The sequence below is a fragment of the Schistocerca gregaria genome, chromosome 1, assembly GCF_023897955.1.
Source record: "Schistocerca gregaria isolate iqSchGreg1 chromosome 1, iqSchGreg1.2, whole genome shotgun sequence".
NCBI lineage: Eukaryota > Metazoa > Arthropoda > Insecta > Orthoptera > Acrididae > Schistocerca > Schistocerca gregaria.
Window position 1 is genome coordinate 106,492,939 of NC_064920.1, and position 21,951 is coordinate 106,514,889.

Sequence of the window (21,951 nt, forward strand, 5' to 3'; positions counted from 1 at the left end):
GCTAGAACAGATGTGTATTTAACTTTTGCATAACAGGCTCAAGTTGCACTTAGAACGTTTTATTGACACGTTGCGCTCTCTATTTTAACAAAAGCAATATCAGAAACTTTGGATTTTACAGTTTAATGTGGAGTTGCAGCTGTCCTGAAAATTTTTATTTCGACAGTCACTGTTTCCCCACATGCCATGCCTGCTCTCTCTAAGGGTATGTATTAATGTGTTTAAAAATACTGGAATATAGAGTGGAATATGGAGTGAGCGTTGAAGGTGATAAAGTTTCACCGTAAAGGGGGACAATTAGGAGCCCCTACCAACTGCGATTGTAAAAACAAACTGAAAAGCCTAGACTTTTCGAGGAAAATACACAGCTATTAGAAGTGATGTGCATGATGTGAAAAGGAAAATGATGTCTATTAATACCTTCCCTCTGTGAATGAGAAAGATAGATACAGAAAACAGGGAGTGACTTTCTTTCTGCTGCACGTACAGCTCTCCTCAAAGAGGTATCATCTTTCGGAAATTGTAGGACCTACACAATTCAATAACAATTCAAATTAGATAGCTTTCACTAGTGAAGAAATTACGAAATAACCATTATTCCTATTCAGCTTTAAGCTCTGACAGTTTTCTCCTACCACACAGCTCCTTACTTTTATAAACAGACGTCCATCTCCAGCGTCGTTTCTTCTTCTTTTTCTGACGATCAGCTTACTGCAAATGCTACACATACGACGACTGATGAATCTTCTTTTCTCATAATATCGGCTTGTGAAATTATAATTAAAACAGTACTTTATAAGGGTAAGAAAACTGGAACAGCCTAGGCAAGTTATCAGAGCCAAGTGCAATTGCACATGGCCGAATCTCTTGGTCTCAAGCCCTTCGTTTGCGGTGTATGAAAAGCTGAACGCCAAACGTCTGAATCCTGTCCCTGTCATTCGTTTGCCTTTAATGCGGTGGAGCTTACAGGTTCCTCATATACTCGACCTACTACACACGTATGTTGTGATTTGTCCCGTACATCGCTGATGATAAAAGTGAGACATACATGTAACAAAAGCTAAATATCTCCTTCAAGTTGTAGATAGTCCCTGCAGTAGTCCAACCGCTTCATTACTAGCAGCAGAATGTACCAGTAACTACATAAGGGGTAGTATGGTGTTGTATACAATATTACTATTATTGTTACTAGCAACATTAGTGGCTGTGATCAGACATAAAGCATTAACAGCTTGAAGCCTCCAATTTATGCCAGTTCAGAAGTAAGGAGTGCAGCAATCAAGTGATTTACGACGTGTATTGCACACACTTTAAACTGGTAGATTTTAAATGCGGTAGCAGTGTGCAGGTGAAGCAAGAGCCGCAGTGGTGAGGAGTAATGCAAGCGACGAATGTTTTGTAACAAGCGTCTACCCCCATTGTGGTTAGTTAGGTTTCCGATCTGAGAAGGAGTCGTGGGTAGCATTTGAAATGCATCACAAATTCCTTCGTCATCCATTCTAACAATGCTTCCCCCCCCCCCCCCCCCAATCGCCCCATCGCCACACACAAATGTCATTCATCTTTCACCATATTAAAAATAAAAGTGTTCCAAAAAAAGTCTTTCATTCTACAGTTTAGTTAGGTGTTGAAGTTGGTGATAATGTGGGGGGAGGGGGGCGCAGAGAAAGAGACGGCAGGAAGGGAGCAGAGGGCGAGGGTACTAGGAAATGTCTTGTCCCACTCAGCGATAATGGTGTAAGGCCGGTATTACACTATCACATATCTTTGTCAAAGTTGATGTGTCAAATATTTATGTCAATGAAATTTGGTACTGTAATAGGGAACTTCGTCAAATCTCGCCTTTCGTCAAAGAAATATGACCAAATGCAGGGCCTCGCCATACATTTCATCATAAAAGTCGTTCTTCCTCCGTTTACCCCGGTGTGAACTGTAACCGCTTAGAACGCTGGCATCGCTGCAGCTATTGGAGTTTATTTGGTGTGTTTCTTCGATTGTGTATAATAACCTTGCTTCGAGAAGGGTGGGGAAACGAGCAAGGGGAACAATGCATGCTGTTAATTATGGGCAGGTCTGATATGCTGCAGGCAATTTCAGATCCACAATCACAGCTACAGACGTCCATTTCTACATCACGAAAAACCAAGGTAGTTTTTCAGCAAGCCGGAATAGAGGACAATACATCCTAAAATAAAGAAACATTTCTTAGCTCTCCATTCTAGTTCGTCTGTTTTTGAACTCTGGATGCCACAAACAAAATGGTGGTTTATGTGTTTCGTACTTTTTGTTAATGTTGCGGTTGTTGAACGGTAATTGTATAAATTAAATTATTCATAAATAAAAATATTTGTTAATGTTCGTATAGCGCACTAAACATTTATTTATCTTGAGATGTTTCTCCTTCAGTGCTTCATGAATCACTTCGTACGTTTCTGGAAATATTTCCGTTAACGTGTACTGTGGTATTCGAGAGCTGTTTAGTAAGTAAGAGTAGCTCTCTTCTGCAGCAAGAAATGGCAGTGTTTTGGTGAACTTGTCTTCTGCAAGTGTAGCATTACTCGAGTAAGTTTTCAGCTTTGTAATATTAGGAGCGACTTCACTGAGCAACCACTGAAACCCACTCTCATCAATTCCTACGTAATTTACATAAGATTTGATATCCTCCACTTGCACGTCCCGTAAAAAGTCTTGCTGAATGCTTTTACCATCTCAATATGAAATCCACGCCTTCACTCATGTATCTTACCTTTTCTCCCTCCGCTTCCCTTCCGAATGCATACACAGTGCAACTGTGATACAGGCAACTGCGGCGCATAACATCCAGTTATTGTTGTCCGCCACCTTGAACTCTGACGGAAAATACGTACACGCCTCAACACACGCTCCTTAGTGCTATCAGTATAGGAGTGTGTCGGTACTCACTGCGCTTCTGCGACTGCGCCTGCAGCAGGGCCGTGAGCACGGCGCAGTGTCGCTCGCCGCGGGCGCGCAGCGCGTCGCGCCGCCGCAGCTGGCGCACCAGCACCGCGTTCAGCCGACACACGTGGCACCACAGCTCCGCCGACAGCGCCTGCAGCTGCGGCACACCTGCACAACACCACCACCCGTCACAGCACCGTCGGAAAACAGGTTACTGCTCGTGTGTCTAAACACCGCACGACTGTACCAAATTTTAATTTATCTTCACACGACTAGTAATTAAAAATAAAAGAAACACTTTCATTGAAAATTAGTTACTTATCATTTACGTTTATTAATTAACATTACGTTTGTTAATATCGGCGAAATTTAAATGAAAGCTAAAAAGCAACTTGCGACCTGCCTAATATCCCGTAGCGCCCTAGCGAGCACGCACTAGTGCCGCAACATGACGTGGCATGGACTCGTCGTCTGATGACTGAAATAGGGCTGGAGGGAACTGACACCATGAATCCTGCAGGGCTGTCCGCAAATCCGTAAGAGTACGATGGAGATCTCTTCTGAACAGCACGCTCCAAGGCATTCCAGACATGCTCTGCGGAGTGTGGTGGCCAACAGAATAATCTCAGACGAGTGTTTCTAGAATGACTCTGTAGCAATTCTGGACGTGTGGGGTGTCACATTGTCCTGCTGCAATTCCCCGAATTCGTCCGAATGCACAATGGATATGAATGGATTCAGGTGATTAGACAGGATCCTTACGTATGTGCCACCTGTCAGAGTCGTATCTAGATGTATCAGGGGTTCCTTATCACTCTTACTACACGCACACCACACCATTACAGAGCCTCCACCAGTTTGAACAGTCCCCAGCTGACATCCAAGGTCCATGGATTCATGAGCTTGTCTCCATATTCATACACGTCCAACCGCTTGATACAATTTGAAACGACACTCGTGCGACCAGGCAACATGTTTCCAGTCATAAGCAGTCCAGTTGACAGGCCCAGGCGTGGCGTAAGGCTTTGTGTCGTGCAGTCACCAAAGATTCATGAGTACGTCTGCGGCTTCGAAAGCCCATAGCTGTTACGCCGTCGCCAAGGTACCCCCGTAGGCTGGCAACACATCTAACACCACACAGGACCAAGGATGTCAATGCCCAAGGCGTAAGCAAAGGTAAACATTGGCTGTTTTGGAAACCAGCATCCGACGTCAGTTTACGCCGAATACGGACCTCAAGGACGTCTCCACGGAAGATTAATTTTCCGCCATCGGACTAGAACTTGCGTGTGTGTGTGTGTGTGTGTGTGTGTGTATGTGTGTGTGTGTGTGTGTGTGTGTGTGTGTGTGTGTGTGTGTGTGTATGTGTGTGTGTGTGTGTGTGTGTGTGTGTATGTGTGTGTGTGTGTGTGCGTTTTATCTGGGACTCTTGAAGGAAACTTAGGAGTTATCTTTTGTTGCCTCTAGTGAAATTCTTACTGGCTTTGTGATTGTGACTTTCCGTTGTTATTCAGTCATTTCCATGTAGGCTCGCGTTAATAAAAGTTGTGTTGTAAAAACTTTCAATTGGTCAGTTACAACAGTAGCTATGATGATTCGTTGAATGGTTCGCACGCTCACACTTGTTGATAGCTCAGCATTGAAATCTGCAGCAATTTTCGGAAGGGTTGCACTTCTGCCACGTTTAACTATGCTCTTCAGAAGTCGTTGGTTCCGTTTTTGCAGGATCATTTTCCGGCCGCAACGATGTCGGAGATATAATGTTTTACCAGATTCCTGATATTCACGGTGCACTCGTGAAATGGTCGTTCGAGAAAATGCCCACTTCATCGGTACCTCGGAGATGTCGTGTCCATCGCTTGTGCGCCGATTATAACACCACGTTCAAAGTCATTTAAACCTTCACAACCCGCTAGTGTACCAGCAGGACGTGATATAACAACTGCGCCAGACACTTGTTGTCTTATACAAGCGTTGCCGACAGCAGCGCCGTAGTCTGCCTGTTTACAAAAATGGTTCAAATGGTTCTGAGCACTATGGGACTTAACATCTGTGGTCATCAGTCCCCTAAAACTTAGAACTACTTAAACCTAACTAACCTAAGGACATCACACACCTCCATGCCCGAGGCAGGATTCGAACCTCCGACCGTAGCAGTCGCGCGGTTCCGGAATGAGGGCCTGAACCGCTAGACCACCGCTGCCGGCTCCTGTTTACATATCTCTGTATTTCAGCGCGCATGCCTACACCAGTTTCTTTGGAGCTTCAGTGTAGAACCAGTGACGATACACAGTTACAAAACCTCGATGTCACATTCTCGCCTACCAACGTTTTGCTTTCTACTCACAAGGGAAACTCTCAGTCGCATTCCCCTCAGACGTCGTGATAAAATGGCCCAGCGTATAGCCCCTCAAAAACTGAATACAGATCATCAAAACAGAAAGAAGTTGCACTGAACTGTGAAAAAAGAAGCAAAATAGATACACTGAACGGTCCAAGCTCAAGGTGTGAAAAATCGTGCGGACTGCAAAAACCACAGTATCGTGTTTGTGCGGTCGCAGTTTTAGATTGCTATCCAGGAGACCCGTGTTCAAATCTCCCTCGTGCCTGTTTTTTTCCACAAAAGTATGAAACCTCCGTTCGGTCATTGGTGTGTGTGTTCGCCTTCCGTAGTCTTGGCAATTGTCGTACTATACATTGGTTATAGGATGTGCGTCATGTGCCAACAATATATTACCGTCGCAAGTAAATGTGGTGATTGATGAGACCAGACGAGATACCGAACAGACCTCCCACACAAACGAAAAACAACAAATAAACGGGTGTGATCTACGTTACAGTCAAGTAATTCAAGAGTCAAAACTTCCAAAACGGAACGCAAGACTTACAACATGTGGCACTTGTGCAGAGCAAACAGGAAGTACCTCTGGAGGCCCCTTACTTACACCTCCCCGTTGCAAATTGTCGTTACAACTCGGCGCGCGCACGCACACACACACACACACACACACAGACAGACACACACACACACACACACACACACACACACACACACACACACACACACACACACACACACACACAATCCGAATATAGCGAACAGACATGTCAATGACCGGAAGGAGCGTTCGTAATTTTCTGAAAAAATATGGGGGTTGAAGTGGATTTGATCTCCTACTAATAACCACACAACCACAAGACCGTAGTTATTGAGATTCGCTCTATCTTACTATCTTGTGCTTGGAGCGTTCAGTGTTTGTATTTTGCGGCTTTTTGCACAGTTCGGTATACATACTTCCTGTTTTCGTGCTTCATTTGTGTTCAGTTTTTGACGGACTATACACTGAACCCTCTTACCACTAAATCTGACTGGGGTGCAGAGGGGAGTTTCCCTTGTCAGCGGATCTTAGACTCTTCCAGTCTTCAAAGCTGCCTGTCCAATTTTTCTTACGGACTGCGTCATGCTGCTGTTAGTATATAGACAATTTAAGAGGCCCGGTGCGTACGGCCACGTTATTAGAAAACATATCGTGTAGGCCTATACGTCAACATTTCGAAATGCGAACTAAAAAAAGTTGTTGACATAAGCGGACGAAACAATTTAGAATTGATTCCTTGTAGTCTGACTGCAATTTCATTTCTTCAAATGAATACCAGATGTGCTTCAGAAGCCAAAAAGCGAAAACAGTACAAGAAACTGTCTTGACGAATTGATTTAATTTCTTTTTAAAATTTTATTTTTTAACAACTCGCTGGGTATATACATAAACAGACTTCACTACTGACATTTATGTACACTACTGGCTATTAAAATTGCTACACCACGAAGTTGACGCGCTACAGACGCGAAATTTAACCTACAGGAAGAAGGTGCTGTGATATGTAAATGGTTAGCTTTACAGAGCATTCATTCAAGGTTGGCACCGTTGGCGACACCTACAACGTCCTGACATGAGGAAAGTTTCCATCCGATTTCTCTTACACAAACAGCAGTTGACCGGCGTTGCCTGGTGAAACGTTCTTGCGATGCCTCGTGTAAGGAGGAGAAATGCGTACCATCACGTTTCCGCCTTTGATAATGGTCGGATTGTAGCCTATCACGATTGCGATTTATCGTATCGCGACATTGCTGCTCGCGTTGGTCGAGATCCAATGACTGTTAGCAGAATATGGAATCAGTGGGTTCAGCAGGGTAATACGAAACGCCGTGCTGGATCCTAACGGCCTCGTATCACTAACAATCGAGATAGGCATCTTATCCGCATGGTTGTAACGGGTCTTGCAGCCACGTGTCGATCCCTGCGTCAACAGATGGGGACGTTAGCAAGACAAGAACCATCTGCACGAACAGTTCGACGACGTTTGGAGCAGCATGGACTATCAGCTCGGAGACCATGGCTGCGGTTATCCTTGACGCTGCATCACAGACAGGAGTGCCTGCGATGGTGTACTCAACGACGAACCTGGGTGCACGTATGACAAAATGAAATTTTTTCGGATGACTCCAGGCTCTGTTTACAGCATCATGACGGTCGCATCCGCGCTTGGCGACATCGCGGTGAACGCACATTGGAAGCGTGTATTCGTCATCGCCATACTGGCGTATCACCCGGCGTGATGGTATGTGGTGTCATTGGTTACACGTCTCGGTCACCTCTTCTTCGCATTGACGGAACTTTGAACAGTGGACGTTACATTTCAGGTGTGTTATGACCCGTGGCTATACCCTTCATTCGATCCCTGCGAAACCTAACACTTCAGCAGGATAATGCACGGCAGCATGTTGTATGGCCTGTACGGGGCTTTCTGGATACAGAAAACGTTCGACTGCTTCCCTGGTCTGCACATTCTCCAGATCTCTCACCATTTGAAAACGTCTGGTCAATGGCGGCCGAGCAACTGGCTCGCCACAATATGCCAGTCACTACTCTTGAGGAACTGTGGTATCGTGTTGAAGCTGCATGGTCAGCTGTACCTGTACACGCCATCAAGCTCTGTTTGACTCAATTCCCAGGCGTATCAAGGCCGTTATTACGGCCAGAGGTGGTTGTTCTGGGTCTGATTTCTCAGGATCTATGCACCCAAATTGCGTGAAAATGTAATCACATGTCAGCTCTAGTATAATACTATATTTGTGCAATGAATACCCGTTTATCATCTGCATTTCTTCTTGCTGTAGCAATTTTAATGGCCAGTAGTGTATTTGCTGCAACTCTGCTTCTGTGAAGTTTGGAAGGTAGGAGACGAGATACTGGCAGAAATAAGGCTATGAGGATGTTGCGTGAGTCGTGCTTGGGTAGCTCAGTTGGTAGAGCACTTACCCGCGAAAGGCAAAGGTCCCGAGTTCGAGTCTCGTTCCGGCACACAGTTTTAATCTGCCAGGAAGTTTCAGTGCCACAACTGTTGACTGCCGAATTTGTGCAGTCACGTACATTGTACAGTACGGATGGTTTACTTGCAATTCAAACCATAACCGTCGTATTGTGGTTCATCTGTCAGTTGTAGGCGACCCTATATTCGTTAAGACATTTACAGCGCTCTCTATTGGCAAAATTTTAATTTTTTGTGGCAACACAAATGTTTTAGGCAATGCATCACTTCAGATATGAAGTATGTAAAAATGGACTTCTTTTTGCACTGAGAAGGAGATGCTCTTGTACATTTAATATCAGTTTATAATTCATGACTGCTTGGTTATTTCATTTATAATCTTTGTGATTGGTATTGGTACGCCTCAGCAACCATGCCAACTTTCATAGAAATGCGTCTGCATTGTTTACGAATTGCACGTGCTTATAGATTTGGACCATCTGCCTGTAATTAACGAATTTCTACTGCATCTCATGGCGGTGTTTCGACGGACAACTGAATACACTCCTGGAAATTGAAATAAGAACACCGTGAATTCATTGTCCCAGGAAGGGGAAACTTTATTGACACATTCCTGGGGTCGGATACAGCACATGATCACACTGACAGAACCACAGGCACATAGACACAGGCAACACAGCATGCACAATGTCGGCACTACTACAGTGTATATCCACCTTTCGCAGCAATGCAGGCTGCTATTCTCACATGGAGACGATCGTAGAGATGCTGGATGTAGTCCTGTGGAACGGCTTGCCATGCCATTTCCACCTGGCGCCTCAGTTGGACCAGCGTTCGTGCTGGACGTGCAGACCGCGTGAGACGACACTTCATCCAGTCCCAAACATGCTCAATGGGGGACAGATCCGGAGATCGTGCTGGCCAGGGTAGTTGACTTACACCTTCTAGAGCATGTTGGGTGGCACGGGATACATGCGGACGTGCATTGTCCTGTTGGAACAGCAAGTTCCCTTGCCGGTCTAGGAATGGTAGAACGATGGGTTCGACGACGGTTTGGATGTACCGTGCACTATTCAGTGTCCCATCGACGATCAACAGAGGTGTACGGCCAGTGTAGGAGATCGCTCCCCACACCATGTAGCCGGGTGTTGGCCTGTGTGCCTCGGTCGTATGCAGTCCTGATTGTGGCGCTCACCTGCACGGCGCCAAACACCCATACGACCATCATTGGCACCAAGGCAGAAGCCACTCTCATCGCTGAAGACGACACGTCTCCATTCGTCCCTCCATTCACGCCTGTCGTGAAACCACTGGAGGCGGGCTGTACGATGTTGGGCCGTGAGCGGAAACGGCCTAACGGTGTGCGGGACCGTAGCCCATGTTCATGGAGACGGTTGCGAATGGTCCTCGCCGATACCCCAGGAGCAACAGTGTCCCTAATTTGCTGGGAAGTGGCGGTGCGGTCCCCTACGGCACTGCGTAGGATCCTACGGTCTTGGCGTGCATCCGTGCGTCGCTGCGGTCCGGTCCCAGGTCAACGGGCACGTGCACCTTCCGCCGACCACTGGCGACAACATCGATGTACTGTGGAGACCTCACGCCCCACGTGTTGAGGAATTAGGCGGTACGTCTACCCGGCCTCCCGCATGCCCACTATATGCCCTCGCTCAAAGTCTGTCAACTGCACATACGGTTCACGTCCACGCTGTCGCGGCATGCTACCAGTGTTAAAGACTGCGATGGAGCTCCGTATTCCACGGCAAACTGGCCGACACTGACGGCGGCGGTGCACAAATGCTGCGCAGCTAGCGCCATTCGACGGCCAACACCGCGGTTCCTGGTGTGTCCACTGTGCCGTGTGTGTGATCATTGCTTGTACAGCCCTCTCACCGTGTCTGGAGCAAGTATGGTGGGTCTGACACACCGGTGTCAATGTGTTCTTTTTTCCATTTCCAGGAGTGTAGTTTAGACAAGAAGAGAGTAGAGGCTTTCGAAATGTGTTGCTACAGTAGAATGAAGAAGATTAGATGGGTAGATCACGTAACTAATGACGAGGTACTAAATAGAACTGGGGAGAAGAGGAATTTGTGGCACAATTTGACTAGAAGAAGGGATCAGTTGGTAGGACACGTTCTGAGGCTTCAAGGGATCACCAAGTTAGTATTGGAGGGAAGCGTGGAGGGTAAAAATCGCAGAGGGAAACCAAGAGATGAATACACTAAGCAGATTCAGACAGATGTAGGGTACAGTAGTTATTTGGAGATGAAGGAGCTTCCACAGGAGAGAGAGAGTAGCATAGAGAGCTCCGCCGAACCAGTCTCTGGACTGAAGGCCACCACAACTACAACAACACCGTGAATCAATTTCTTTTATTTTACACATCTAATTTTTACAGCTCAAAGAAATATCTCAGATTTAAATACATGGAACACTTGCTTGAAAATATAGGACGTGAAAAATATAAAATTATAGGAACATAGAAATATAAGCACAACTCACATCAATTACGTACTTCTGTAATTGCATATTTTTCCTGTTTACACATTTTACGATTTTATGTGGGTTTCGACGGATTTAGGCCATAACTATTTCTTTAAGTTATAAAAACCAGTTTTCTAAAATATAAGGTAATCAGCGTTTCGCCGTATCTCAATATTACATCTTAGACTCGACTAAGATGCTTGTATTCCAATTTACATTGAAATTGTTATCTGTTCAAAAATAGGTGACACGATGGTCTAGGGGTGGTGTCATAAACTATTAATCAAAACGTCCTGACGCACCGGTTTGAATAACAATCATGAGCACTGGCGATCGAAGACTTCAGGCATAAGGAGTCATCTCCGTTCTGCCAAAGCACTGTGAAAGATGGCGGGGGAGTGGATAGAAGTTCAGGGCACTTTCTTCCCCTTCAAGTGTGGAACTACCTCTAAAAGGAGGAAGCATGGTGACATCAATTTAATGTGTATGCAGATGATATATGGCCTGTTACTGGAAAAGTGTCATGGTGATCTATCCACTGGTAAAATCTTTCGGATTAGTCCCCCATTCAGATCTCTGGGAGGGGGCTGCCAAAGGAGAAATAACTATGAGAAAGACTAGAAAATCAATGAAATAGTAAGATTCAATGAGTTAGAGGGTGGAATATTCCGAGTTTCAACGTGGTAGGGAGGCTAGAAAATCTGAAAACGGAAATCCAATATCTCAAGCTAGATACAGCGGAGATCAGTGAATTGAAATGGAAAGAAGAAAAGAATTTATGGTCAGATGAATATGATTTTATCAACACTAGCACAGTTATTCGTTATGGGTAGCAAGATTCGGCAGAGAGTGAGTTACGATAAATGGTTCAGCGATGATGTTGTTATCATCAGAATTCACAGCAAACCAGCCCCAGTGAAAACAACAGTTGAGGTAAACATGCCGACTTCACAAGCCGAAGATGAAGAGGTGCTGGAAGTATAGGAGGATACTGAAAGAGTAATTCAGTAAGCAACATGGGATGATAATCTAAAGGATGATTTCCTAATAATCATGGAATATTTGAACGCGGTAGTAGATGGAAATGAAGATAGTGTTACAGAACAATATATTCACTGTTGCAGGAATAAAATAATAATGTAGTTCTGCAACAAGCTTCAGCGGGAATTAGCCAATATACTACTAAAAAATCACAAGAGGAATAAGGGGCCCAAGAGACAAGCGAAAATACTTCATACCGAGACAGAAAGTCAGAAGTCCAGGAGTACATACAGTCTCAGATCACAATTTAGTAATGATGCAGATAGTCTCTAGTGCAACATAATATTCAGGAAGAATGAATGTGGAAAGAAGTGTGTACTGCGCAACTGAGAAATGATGAGGCGCGTTCGAAGTTCCCTGAGGCTATAGCTATTGCGATAGGGAATGTCACAGTAGGCAGTTTACTCGGAGAGGACTCTATACCACTACAAAGGGCAATCACATATCTTGGATAAACAGTTAGAGGTACAAGGAAGGTAACTGCCAAGAAACCTTGAGGGGCAACGGAAATACTTCAGCTGATAGACGAATGTAGGAAGTAAAAACACTCATGAAAACAGCAATGTAAGTCACGTGACAATGCATGACATGGTTTCTAGAAAGAAGCTAAGGAAGTCGAAAAAGAAATTTTCGTCGGAAGGACAATTCAGCATATAGAAAAGTCAAAACAACCTTTGATGATATTTTTAAAAGGGAACGAGTAAACATTAAGAGGTGCGAAGAAATTCAGCGTAAAGGACAGAGCGAACAAGTAGATAGAGTACACTGAAAGATCCTAAGAGGGAGACGGGGGTGGGAGAGCTATCTGCTGAAGTCATAGAAGAAGAAACGGAGTCGATATGAAAGACATAGATTTAATTTTACAGTTTCAGTATGACAGAACTCTAGAAATCTTGCGGTAAAATAAGGCAGAATTTCTAAAATCAACGAGGGAAAAGGCAACCAAATGTCTATTCAAGTTTGTGCGTAGAATCTATGAGATAAGCAACGTACCATCAAGATACCAATGGCAGATAAATGCGAGAATTATCACACAATCATCTTAACATCTCATGCATCCAAGTTGCTGAGAAGAGTAATATACAGAAGAATGGGAAAGGAAACTGAGAATCTCCTTAAGGAAAGGATCCCTTCAAACCGACAATTTTGGCTTAAGAAAGGTAAAGACATCAAAAAGGATGATCTGACGTTGCGCTTGGGCATGGAAAGAAGACAAAAAATAAAAATAAGATGGAATAACATGTGACTTGAGAAAGTCCTGCAGAATCGTTGACGAAAGAAATGTGTAGGAAACTCGGAAAATAGACAGATCTCGATAATAGGACATGCGATAAGAGATGATGGAATAACTTCCATGGGACTAGAGGGGGCTGAGTAGGACAAAAACTGTAGGGGATGACAGAAATTGGAATATATCCAACAAATAATTGAGGACGTTGGCTGTAAGTGCCATTCTGAGATGAAGAAGTTAGCACAGGAGATGAATTCGTGGCAGACAGGATTAAATCAGTCACAGGGCTGATGAACTAAAAAAAAAAGAATTTTTTTTAATACAGTGTGTGAATGACTTGCCTTAATATTACCTGACTGTTGTCCCTTTATCCATGTGCGAGGCCTTTCCTTAAGTAAATAAGAAAACAAAGATTAGGGATTTCGAGTCCCATCGACGACGAGGTCCTTGGAGGCGGAGAAGAAGCACTGACTGCTAAGCTTGTCTTAAAAATTTTCTTTTTTTTAGGCCATCAGTCCTGTGACTGATTTGACCCTGCCTACCACAAATTCCTCTCTTGTGCCAACTTCCTCATCTCAGATCTGCACTCTGGGTTCAAAATGGGACGCACAAATGACAAGCTAAGGTTAGTAGGGATTCGTGCATCTGTGAAAAGATCTATGCGCGAAACATACACCGTCACACTTTAGCAAAAGATCTGGCAGAGAATTAGAGAAAGTTCTGTTCGTATATAAAATCGCTAAGCCGGTCTAAAGCTTCCATTCAGTCCCTTGTCGACAAGTCTTGAGTTGCAGTTGAAGACAGCAAAATCAACGCCGAACTTTTAATTCTCATGTTCAGGAAATCGTTCACACACGAGGACCTCAAAACGTAGCGTCATTTGACCATCGGGTAGACTTCCGTATGGCTGACACAGAAATAAGCATACCTGGAGAAGAGAGAAAACTAAAAAGTTTGAAAACAAATAAGTCGCCAGTGATTCATAGAACACCAGTTTGATTTTACAAACAGTACACAGCGGCATTGGTTCCTTACCTAGCTTGCAATTATCGTCACTTTCTCGTTCAACACAAAGTCCAAAGCGACTGGAAAAAGAGCTGGTGACTCCAGTGAATAAGAGAGGTGAAAGAACGGACCCACAAAATTACAAACCAATATCTGTAACGTTTGCTGCAGAATCCTTGAACATATTCACAGTACTTTCTTGAGACTAAGAAGCTTATGCCAACGCATCAGCATGGTTTTAGAAACCATCGCTCATGTGAAACTCAAACTGGCCTTTTTTCACAAGATATACTGAGAATTATGGATGATGGATGACAGCTGATTCCATATTTCTAGATTTCCGGAAAGCATTTGACATGGTGCCCCATTGCAGGCTGTTAACGAAGCTAGAGCGTATCGAATAGGTTCACAGATATGTGAGTGGCTCCAAGACTTCTTAAATAAAGGAACTCAGTATGTTTTACTCGACGGCTAGTGTTCAGCAGAGATAAGGGTATCGTCAGGAGCGCCCCAGGGAAGTGTGGTAGAACCGCTGTTGTTCTCTATGTACATAAATGATCTGGCGGACAGGGTGAGCAGGAATCTGCGGTTGTTTGCTCATGACGCCATGGTGTACGGTAAGGCGTTGAATTTCAGTGACTGTAGGAGGATACAAGACGACTTGGACAAAATTTCCATTTGGCGAATGGCAGGTAACCCTAAATGTGGAAAAACGTAAGTTAATTCGAATGAGTAGGAAGAACAAATGTTTAATGTTGGGATGCAGTATTACCAATGTCTTGCTTGACACAATCAATTAGTTTAAATTTCTGGGCGGAACGTTACAAAGCGATATGAGATGGAATGAGCATGTGAAAACTGTGATAGAGAAGGTAAATGGTCGACTTCGGTTTATTGCGACAATTTTAGGAAACAGTGGTTCACGTATAAAGGAGACTTCTTAGAGGACGCTGGTGTGACCTTTCCTTGAGTACTGCTAGAGTGTTTGGGAACTCTAGCAAGCCTGATTGAAGGAAGACATCGAGCTGCTATATTTGTTACCGATAGGTTAGAGCAACACGTATGTGCTACGGAGATGCTTTGGGAACTCAAATGGGAATCCCCGGAGGGAAGGCGATGTTCTTTTCAAAAAACGCCATTAAGAAAATTTAGAGAACCGGCCGTTGAAGCTGACTGCATAAGGAGTCTACTGCCGCCATCAGACATCGCGCGTGAGGACCACGAAAATAAGATACTAGAAGTTACGGCTCATACGGAGGCGTACAGACAGTGGTTTTTCCCGCGCTTAGTTTCGAGTGGACCTGAAGGTGAAATAAGCAGTGATACGGAGTACCCTCCGCCACACACTATACAATGGCTTGCGGTGTGTCTATGTAGATGTAAGAGGATAGGGAGGGAGGCGTTTCAGAGAAGCAACCTGGCACTAGCGATGAATAATTCAGCGAAAACACGGAAAATCTTCATGTCGATGGCCAGACAGGTGAGAGGTTGAATACCTTATGACATGAGCTGTACACAGGAGCTCACATTGGTAGCTTGATATTTCCAACAACACAGTTGTTTGGGGCCCAAAGCATGTTCAAATGGTTCAAATGGCTCTGAGCACTATGGGACTTAACATCTTAGGTCATCAGTCCCCTAGAACTTAGAACTACTTAAACCTAAGAAACCTAAGGATATCACACACATCCATGCCCGAGGCAGGATTCGAACCTGCGACCGTAGCAGTCCCGCGGTTCCGAACTGCAGCCCCTAGAACCGCATACCACCGCGGCCGGCCCCCAAAGCATGTACAGTGTGTTGTATAAAAGTTTGTAGTGTTCCCTAAGAGGGTACAAAAATTTAACTGGGCATAGAGGATGCTCCACTGAACAATTTAAGGTAGGGAACCTGGGGTCGGACAGGCCAGTTTCAGGTGATAACAGGAATAAAATCACATTAATGTATACTTTTTTATTTACATTAGTTAACTATAAACATCGGCATTGATGCAAAGAACGTACCATTTGTACTGTATCTTACAAAATATGGTGAAGTTGACGGCCGTCAGCCTCAGTGCAAGCATGATTGTCGGCGAACAAGATTCTGACGCACCCTGACGAATATCCCTGGTGTGTGTCGAATCACGTCACAGGCAGCTACAATTCTGACCTCCGTATCCACTGGGGTTTCATACACAAGTGACTTTAGATACCCCCATAAGAAATAATCAACGGGATTCAGGTCACATGACCTCGCAGGCCATGGAAGAGGACCTCCCCTTCCAATCCAGCGACCAGGAAATACTGTACCGATACTACTTCATCGTTTTGTAGTGTACGTCTCTAAACAGCACTGAGTAATGAATGGGTCTGTCGTTAATCCAGAGCATGTTTTGTCATGGGGCAATGTAAATAAGAACAAACAGAGCCACCTTACGGACAAGTGAAGTTAAGAAAACCTGCATCATGACTCCCATGTAATAAGGTTCGTCTTCCTTGTTTTCTAGGAGGAAATAAACTATATACATGTAAATAAAAGCACAGTATGTGTAGCCGGCCGGTGTGGGCGAGCGGTTGTAGGCACTACAGTCTGGAACCGCGCCACCGCTACGGTCGCAGATTCGGATCCTGCTCGGGCATGGATGTGTGTGATGTCCTTAGGCTAGTTAGGTTTAAGTAGTTCTAAGTCCTATGGAACTGATGACCTCAGACGTTGAGACCCATAGTGCTCAGAGCCATTTGAACAGTATGTTTAAACTTGAACTCATGTTGGTTGTAAATAAGCTGGAGAACAGTAATGCTAGAAATATCGGTAGACAATTTTACTTCCATATCTTCTTAATCTGGCTTCTCCGACCACAGGTTCCGTATCTCAAATTGTTCAGTGCAGCATTCTCTATGTCCTGTTACATTATTGCACGCTCGTACAAAAACACCCTGTATATTGTAATTTAAGATCCCCTGCCGCGTTTTTATTTGTGTATGTGAAGGCTAACCTCAGGAACTATTCCATCGATTTTGATTTCACGAGGAAGTTTTGTGTATAGAGGTTATAAATATAAGCTGAAGTATGATTAAATCTCTCGGCACGTTTTTCTGCCTGTATGTGAAGGCTAATTTCAGAAACTACTGCAGGGATTTTGGTACGATTTTCACTAAGATACAGACTGATTCACGAAGCAGGTTTGTGACACTACAATGCATCAGACAAGTCTTACTGCCTTAGACAATCAACGCTACCCACCTGATGCAGCTTAGTGAAGTAAAGTCGGTCTCGCTTGACAATTTTCACCACCCAGACTTCGCTCCATTACAAAATTTACTATTGCTTATAGTCTGATGATGTGTTCTACCGACCAACCCTTTCATTTCGCTAGTGATTTATATCCTCAGTGAAACTGAGAAACAATTACGGGACCTTAGGAATGGAACGAACTGCCACCTCAGCGCTGTGTATGTTGGTTGGTTGGTTGGGTGGTTGGTTTGCTTAAAAGAGGGGTGGAAGGGACCAAACTGCGAGGTCATCAGTCCCTTATTCCCAGTTAAACAAGTACACAATGGAAAGAGGAATAAAAAGGAGACGTACAGCACAATAACAAGAGAAAGGAAGAACCAGAAGAACGACAGAAGGACAACCAACACTACTATGGACAAAAAAAGCAAAAGAAAACCATAGAGACAAGCAAGAAGCAGGTAGGAGGGGTAAAAACAAGAGAGCAGATGTCCATGGGTGGCCGACCACATAAATAAAAAGGAAAATCCAGACACATTAAAACATCCACCCTAAAAGCATTAGAGTGGAAAACACAAACGGACAAAGAACACATGCTAAAAATTATAGAGAATAATAAAACCCAACGTCGGTTATAAAACGTAAAACTAAATGAGCCGATGACGCATTGTAAGCTAAAATTACTGTCAACGAGTGCGTTAACTGAAGAGTCCGTCGCAGTGCAGCCAAAGAAGGACGGCTCACCAAGATATGGGCCACCGTCAGTCAGGCGCCGCACCGACACTGAGGTGTTTCCTCACGGCGCAGCAGGTAGCCGTGTGTCACCCAAGCGTGGCCAATGCGGAGCCGGCAGAGAACCACAGACTCCCTGTGAGAGGACTGCATGGAGGATTGGCAAGCACTCGTAGTATCCTTCATGGCATTCAGTTTGTTGTGCGTGCTGAGGTTTTGCCACTTCGTCTCCCAAAGCCACAAAACCTTGTGGCGTAGTACTCAACGCGTTGTAAGTTGCAGAGAAGCCGATCTCCGTAAGCTCTTTCCACGTAGACTGTTTGGCCAGCCTGTCGGCAAGTTCGTTGCCTGGGATGCCGACGTGACCTGGGGTCCACTGCACGACCGGACCGTACCAGGGCATAGATGGATTCCTGGATGGTCGCTACCAGAGGATGACGAGGGTAGCACTCGTCGAGAGCTTGTAGGCTGCTCAGTACACAGGAGAAACGCCTCCCCAGAGCAAGAGCAGATGTGCTCAAGAGCACGAGATATAGCCACCAGCTCGGCAGTGAAAACACTGCAGTCATCGGGCAGTATGTGCTGTTCAGTATGTCCTTCATGGACATACGTGAAGCCGGTGTGATCATCAGCCATCGCGCCATCGGTGTAAAACACTTCGTGGCTTCGGTACTTGTCAAGAATCGAGAGGAATTGGCAGTGGAGAGCTGCGGGATTAACTGAGGCCTTAGGTCCAGGCGAAGCCGCGGCGTAGGCGTACACCATGGAGGTGTACGTGAATGAACCTCCAGTTCGGAAATAAGGGATCGGACAAGAACTGCAATCGGAAGCCCTAACCTGGGCGCCAATGCGGGAGATGACTTGCCATGGACGGGAAAAGGAGATCGTTATTCGGATGCAGAAGAGAAATATGAACCTGTGCTACGTAACTGGCTAGCTGGTGTGCACAACTAACCTGCAATGGAGGCACTCTGGCTTCCACAAGGACACTGGTGACCTGACCCGTCCTAACAGCTCCTGTCGCTAGGCAACGCCACAGTGGTGCAATGGGTCGAGTAAACTCAACGCTGATGGTGCCGCCAAACCATAAACCAGACTCCCACGGTCAAGGCAGGATTGAACAATGCTCTGTAGAGCTGCAACACAGTAAGCGAACTGCACCCCAGTTGGTGTTGCTCAGGCAGATGAGGGTATTGAGGTGCTACCAGCACTTCCGCTTAAGTTGATGAAGTTGAGGAACCCAAGCCAATCGGGCGTCAAAAACCAGTCCTAAGAATCGATATGTCTCCACTGCAGTGAGTGAATAGTCATTAAGGTAAAGTTATGGTTCTGGATGAACGGCACGACGCTGACGGAAGTGCATAACATACCACTTTCCCTTCGAAAACTGGAAACCGTGGGCTAGAGCCCATAACTGCGCCTTGTCAATGGCTCCCTGTTGACACCGCTCAACAACCACCAGTAGTGGTGGAGCAGTATGAAGTGCAGAATTCGTCTGCATATGGAGAAGGTGAGACAGACGGCACTACATTACTGCTAGACAATTAATGGCCACTAAGAATAGAGAGACACTCAATACAGAGTCCTGCGGGACCGCATACTCCTAGATATGGGGAGAAATATGGGAGGCACCAACTTGGACCCAGAAAGTACGAAGCGACAGGAAATTATTGATAAAAGTCGCGAGTGAGCCTCGGAGACCCCACTCGTATAATGTGGCAAGGTTATGATGTCGCCAGGTCATGTCGTACGTTTTTCGTAAATAAAAAAAAAAAGGCAACCAGGTGTTGGCGTCTACAAAAGGCTGTTCGAATGGCAGACTCTACGGACACAAGATTATTAGTCGTAGAGCGGCCCTGGTGGTATACGCCCTGGCACAGTCAGTAGGCCAAGTGACTCCAGTACCCAACCCAACCGTCGACACAGCAACGATTTCGTCGGTAGATAACACACCATTTAATGTTAACCCTGGGGTCTGGTACCCAAAAGCACGTTTGATCGTTGCCCAGACTTGAAAAGGTGACGTATGGTACCCAATGGTCGAGACATATCTTTCCCAACACTCCTGCTTCCGTCGTTTGATAAGTTCGCGAATGCGAGCACAGAGCCGTTTAGCGGCTATGAAGTGCTTCATGGAAAGGTGCCGCTAATACCACTGTAGAGCTCACCGACACTCCTTAATTGCTACAGCGACTTCTGGCGACCACCAAGGGACAGCCTTTCACGAGCGGCTCCCTAAAGAGCGAGGCATCGTGATTTCTGCCACAGAAACGATTGTTGTAGTCACCTGCTCAACCATCACATCGCTGTTACCGTGTAGAGGAGATTCAATGGTGACAACAGAGGTGAAAGTTTCCCAATCCGCCTTGTTTGAAGCCCATCTGAGCAGGAGTCTGTGGGCCTGACGCTGAGACAGTGAAGGGGACGTGGTTACTACCACATAGGTCGTCATGTGTTCTGCAGTGGATAGATGGGACAAGTATAGGCTGCAAATTGATAAATCAATTGCTGAGTAACAATCATGAGCCACACTGAAATGTGTGGCGGCCACAGTGTTTAAGTGGCATAGGTCAAACTGAGACAGTAAAGTTTCGACATCTCTGCCTCAGCCAGTAAGCACCTTGCCACCCCACAAGGGGTTATGGGCGTTAAAATCACCCAAATGTAGGAAAGGTTAGGGGAGTTGGTCAATCAATGCAGTTAATACATTCAGGGATACTGCACTATCTGAAGGAAGATATATATTGCAGACTGTTATTTCCTGTGTCGTCCTTATTCTGACACCCACAGCTTCAAGAGGGGTTTGAAGGGGCACAGGTTCACTATAGACTGAGTGTAGAACATAAACGCAAACTCCACTTGACACTCGGTTCCTGTAGTATCCCTTATAACCACAGATGGCAGGGGTCTGCCTAGCTGGGAACCGGGATTCCTGGAGGGCAATACAGAAAGAAGGGGTAAAGCTTAATAGTTCCTGTAGCATGAAACACTCAAAGAGATCATCTATGCCTCAGGGTCATCTGCTGCCACCGACCTATTTCCTGAACAGTCTATATCCATTGTGTCTGAGGGTCTGGCGAGATCTAGGTCCTCAGCAGAAGCCAGAATCTTCAACTCATCCTGAGACGCAGAGCTTGTAGGCAGGGGTGGTGTGGGTGCCACTGCAATTCTCTAGGTCTTGGGGGTCTTCTTTCTGGATTCCTCTCGCAGATCCTTGGGTGCCTCTGGCTGGGAGGACTTACTGATTCTGTCTCTGGGACTGAGAAAGATTGTGAAGCCCTACGACCAGCTGCGTTTGGGCTTTTCAGCCACTGATGGGTGTCATCTTTCTGAATAGCAGAAACCAAGGAAAGGAGTAACCCAAGGGGTGTGGGACCAACAGGTGCCCCCCACCATCAGTTTCTTTAGCTTGTCAATGAAATGTGCTGAGTCCTTAATGTCCACTGAGACCGATCGTTAGCGCTCGTGGCTCTCCGACATACAAACTGGCAAAACACTTGGCCTCTCTGCTCCAGCCACACGTGTGGAAGACCGACACATACATTAAGGACTCAGGACATTTCATTGAGAAGCTAAAGAAACTGAAACTTCCACCAAACGACATCCTGGTCAACTTTGATGTTGTTTCGCTATTTACGAAAGTGCCACTCAGTGACGCTCTGGAGCACATCGGTTCCATGTTCCCGCAAGACATCAGAAAGCTCTTCCATGCATGTCTCACCACGAGCTATTTCAAGTGGAGATTTCTACGAACAGCTGGAAGGCGTCGCCATGCGTAGTCCTCTGAGTCCAGTGGTGGCCAACTTCTTCATGGAACAATTCGAAGCACAGGCACTGGACTCGGCGACTTGCAAACCTAAGGTGTGGTACAGGTACGTCGATGATACTTTCGTGGTGTGGAGCTATGGTTAAGAACAGCTCGGTGACTTCCTAAGATACTTGAGCAGCCTCCATGCCAGCATAACATTTACCATGGAAGTAGAAAAGGACAAGAAACT

At 45.4% G+C, this 21,951-nt stretch overlaps 1 protein-coding gene across 1 annotated transcript in view; it reads right to left on the minus strand.

Annotated features, from left to right (window-relative positions):
• The window catches only part of LOC126334525 (uncharacterized), a 1,455,833-nt gene that overhangs the window by 1,153,277 nt on the left and 280,605 nt on the right, over positions 1–21,951 (minus strand). The window contains exon 3 of the mRNA XM_049996880.1: positions 2,923–3,087. Coding sequence (XP_049852837.1) covers positions 2,923–3,087 — 165 coding nt within the window. The remainder of the gene's footprint in view (positions 1–2,922; positions 3,088–21,951) is intronic.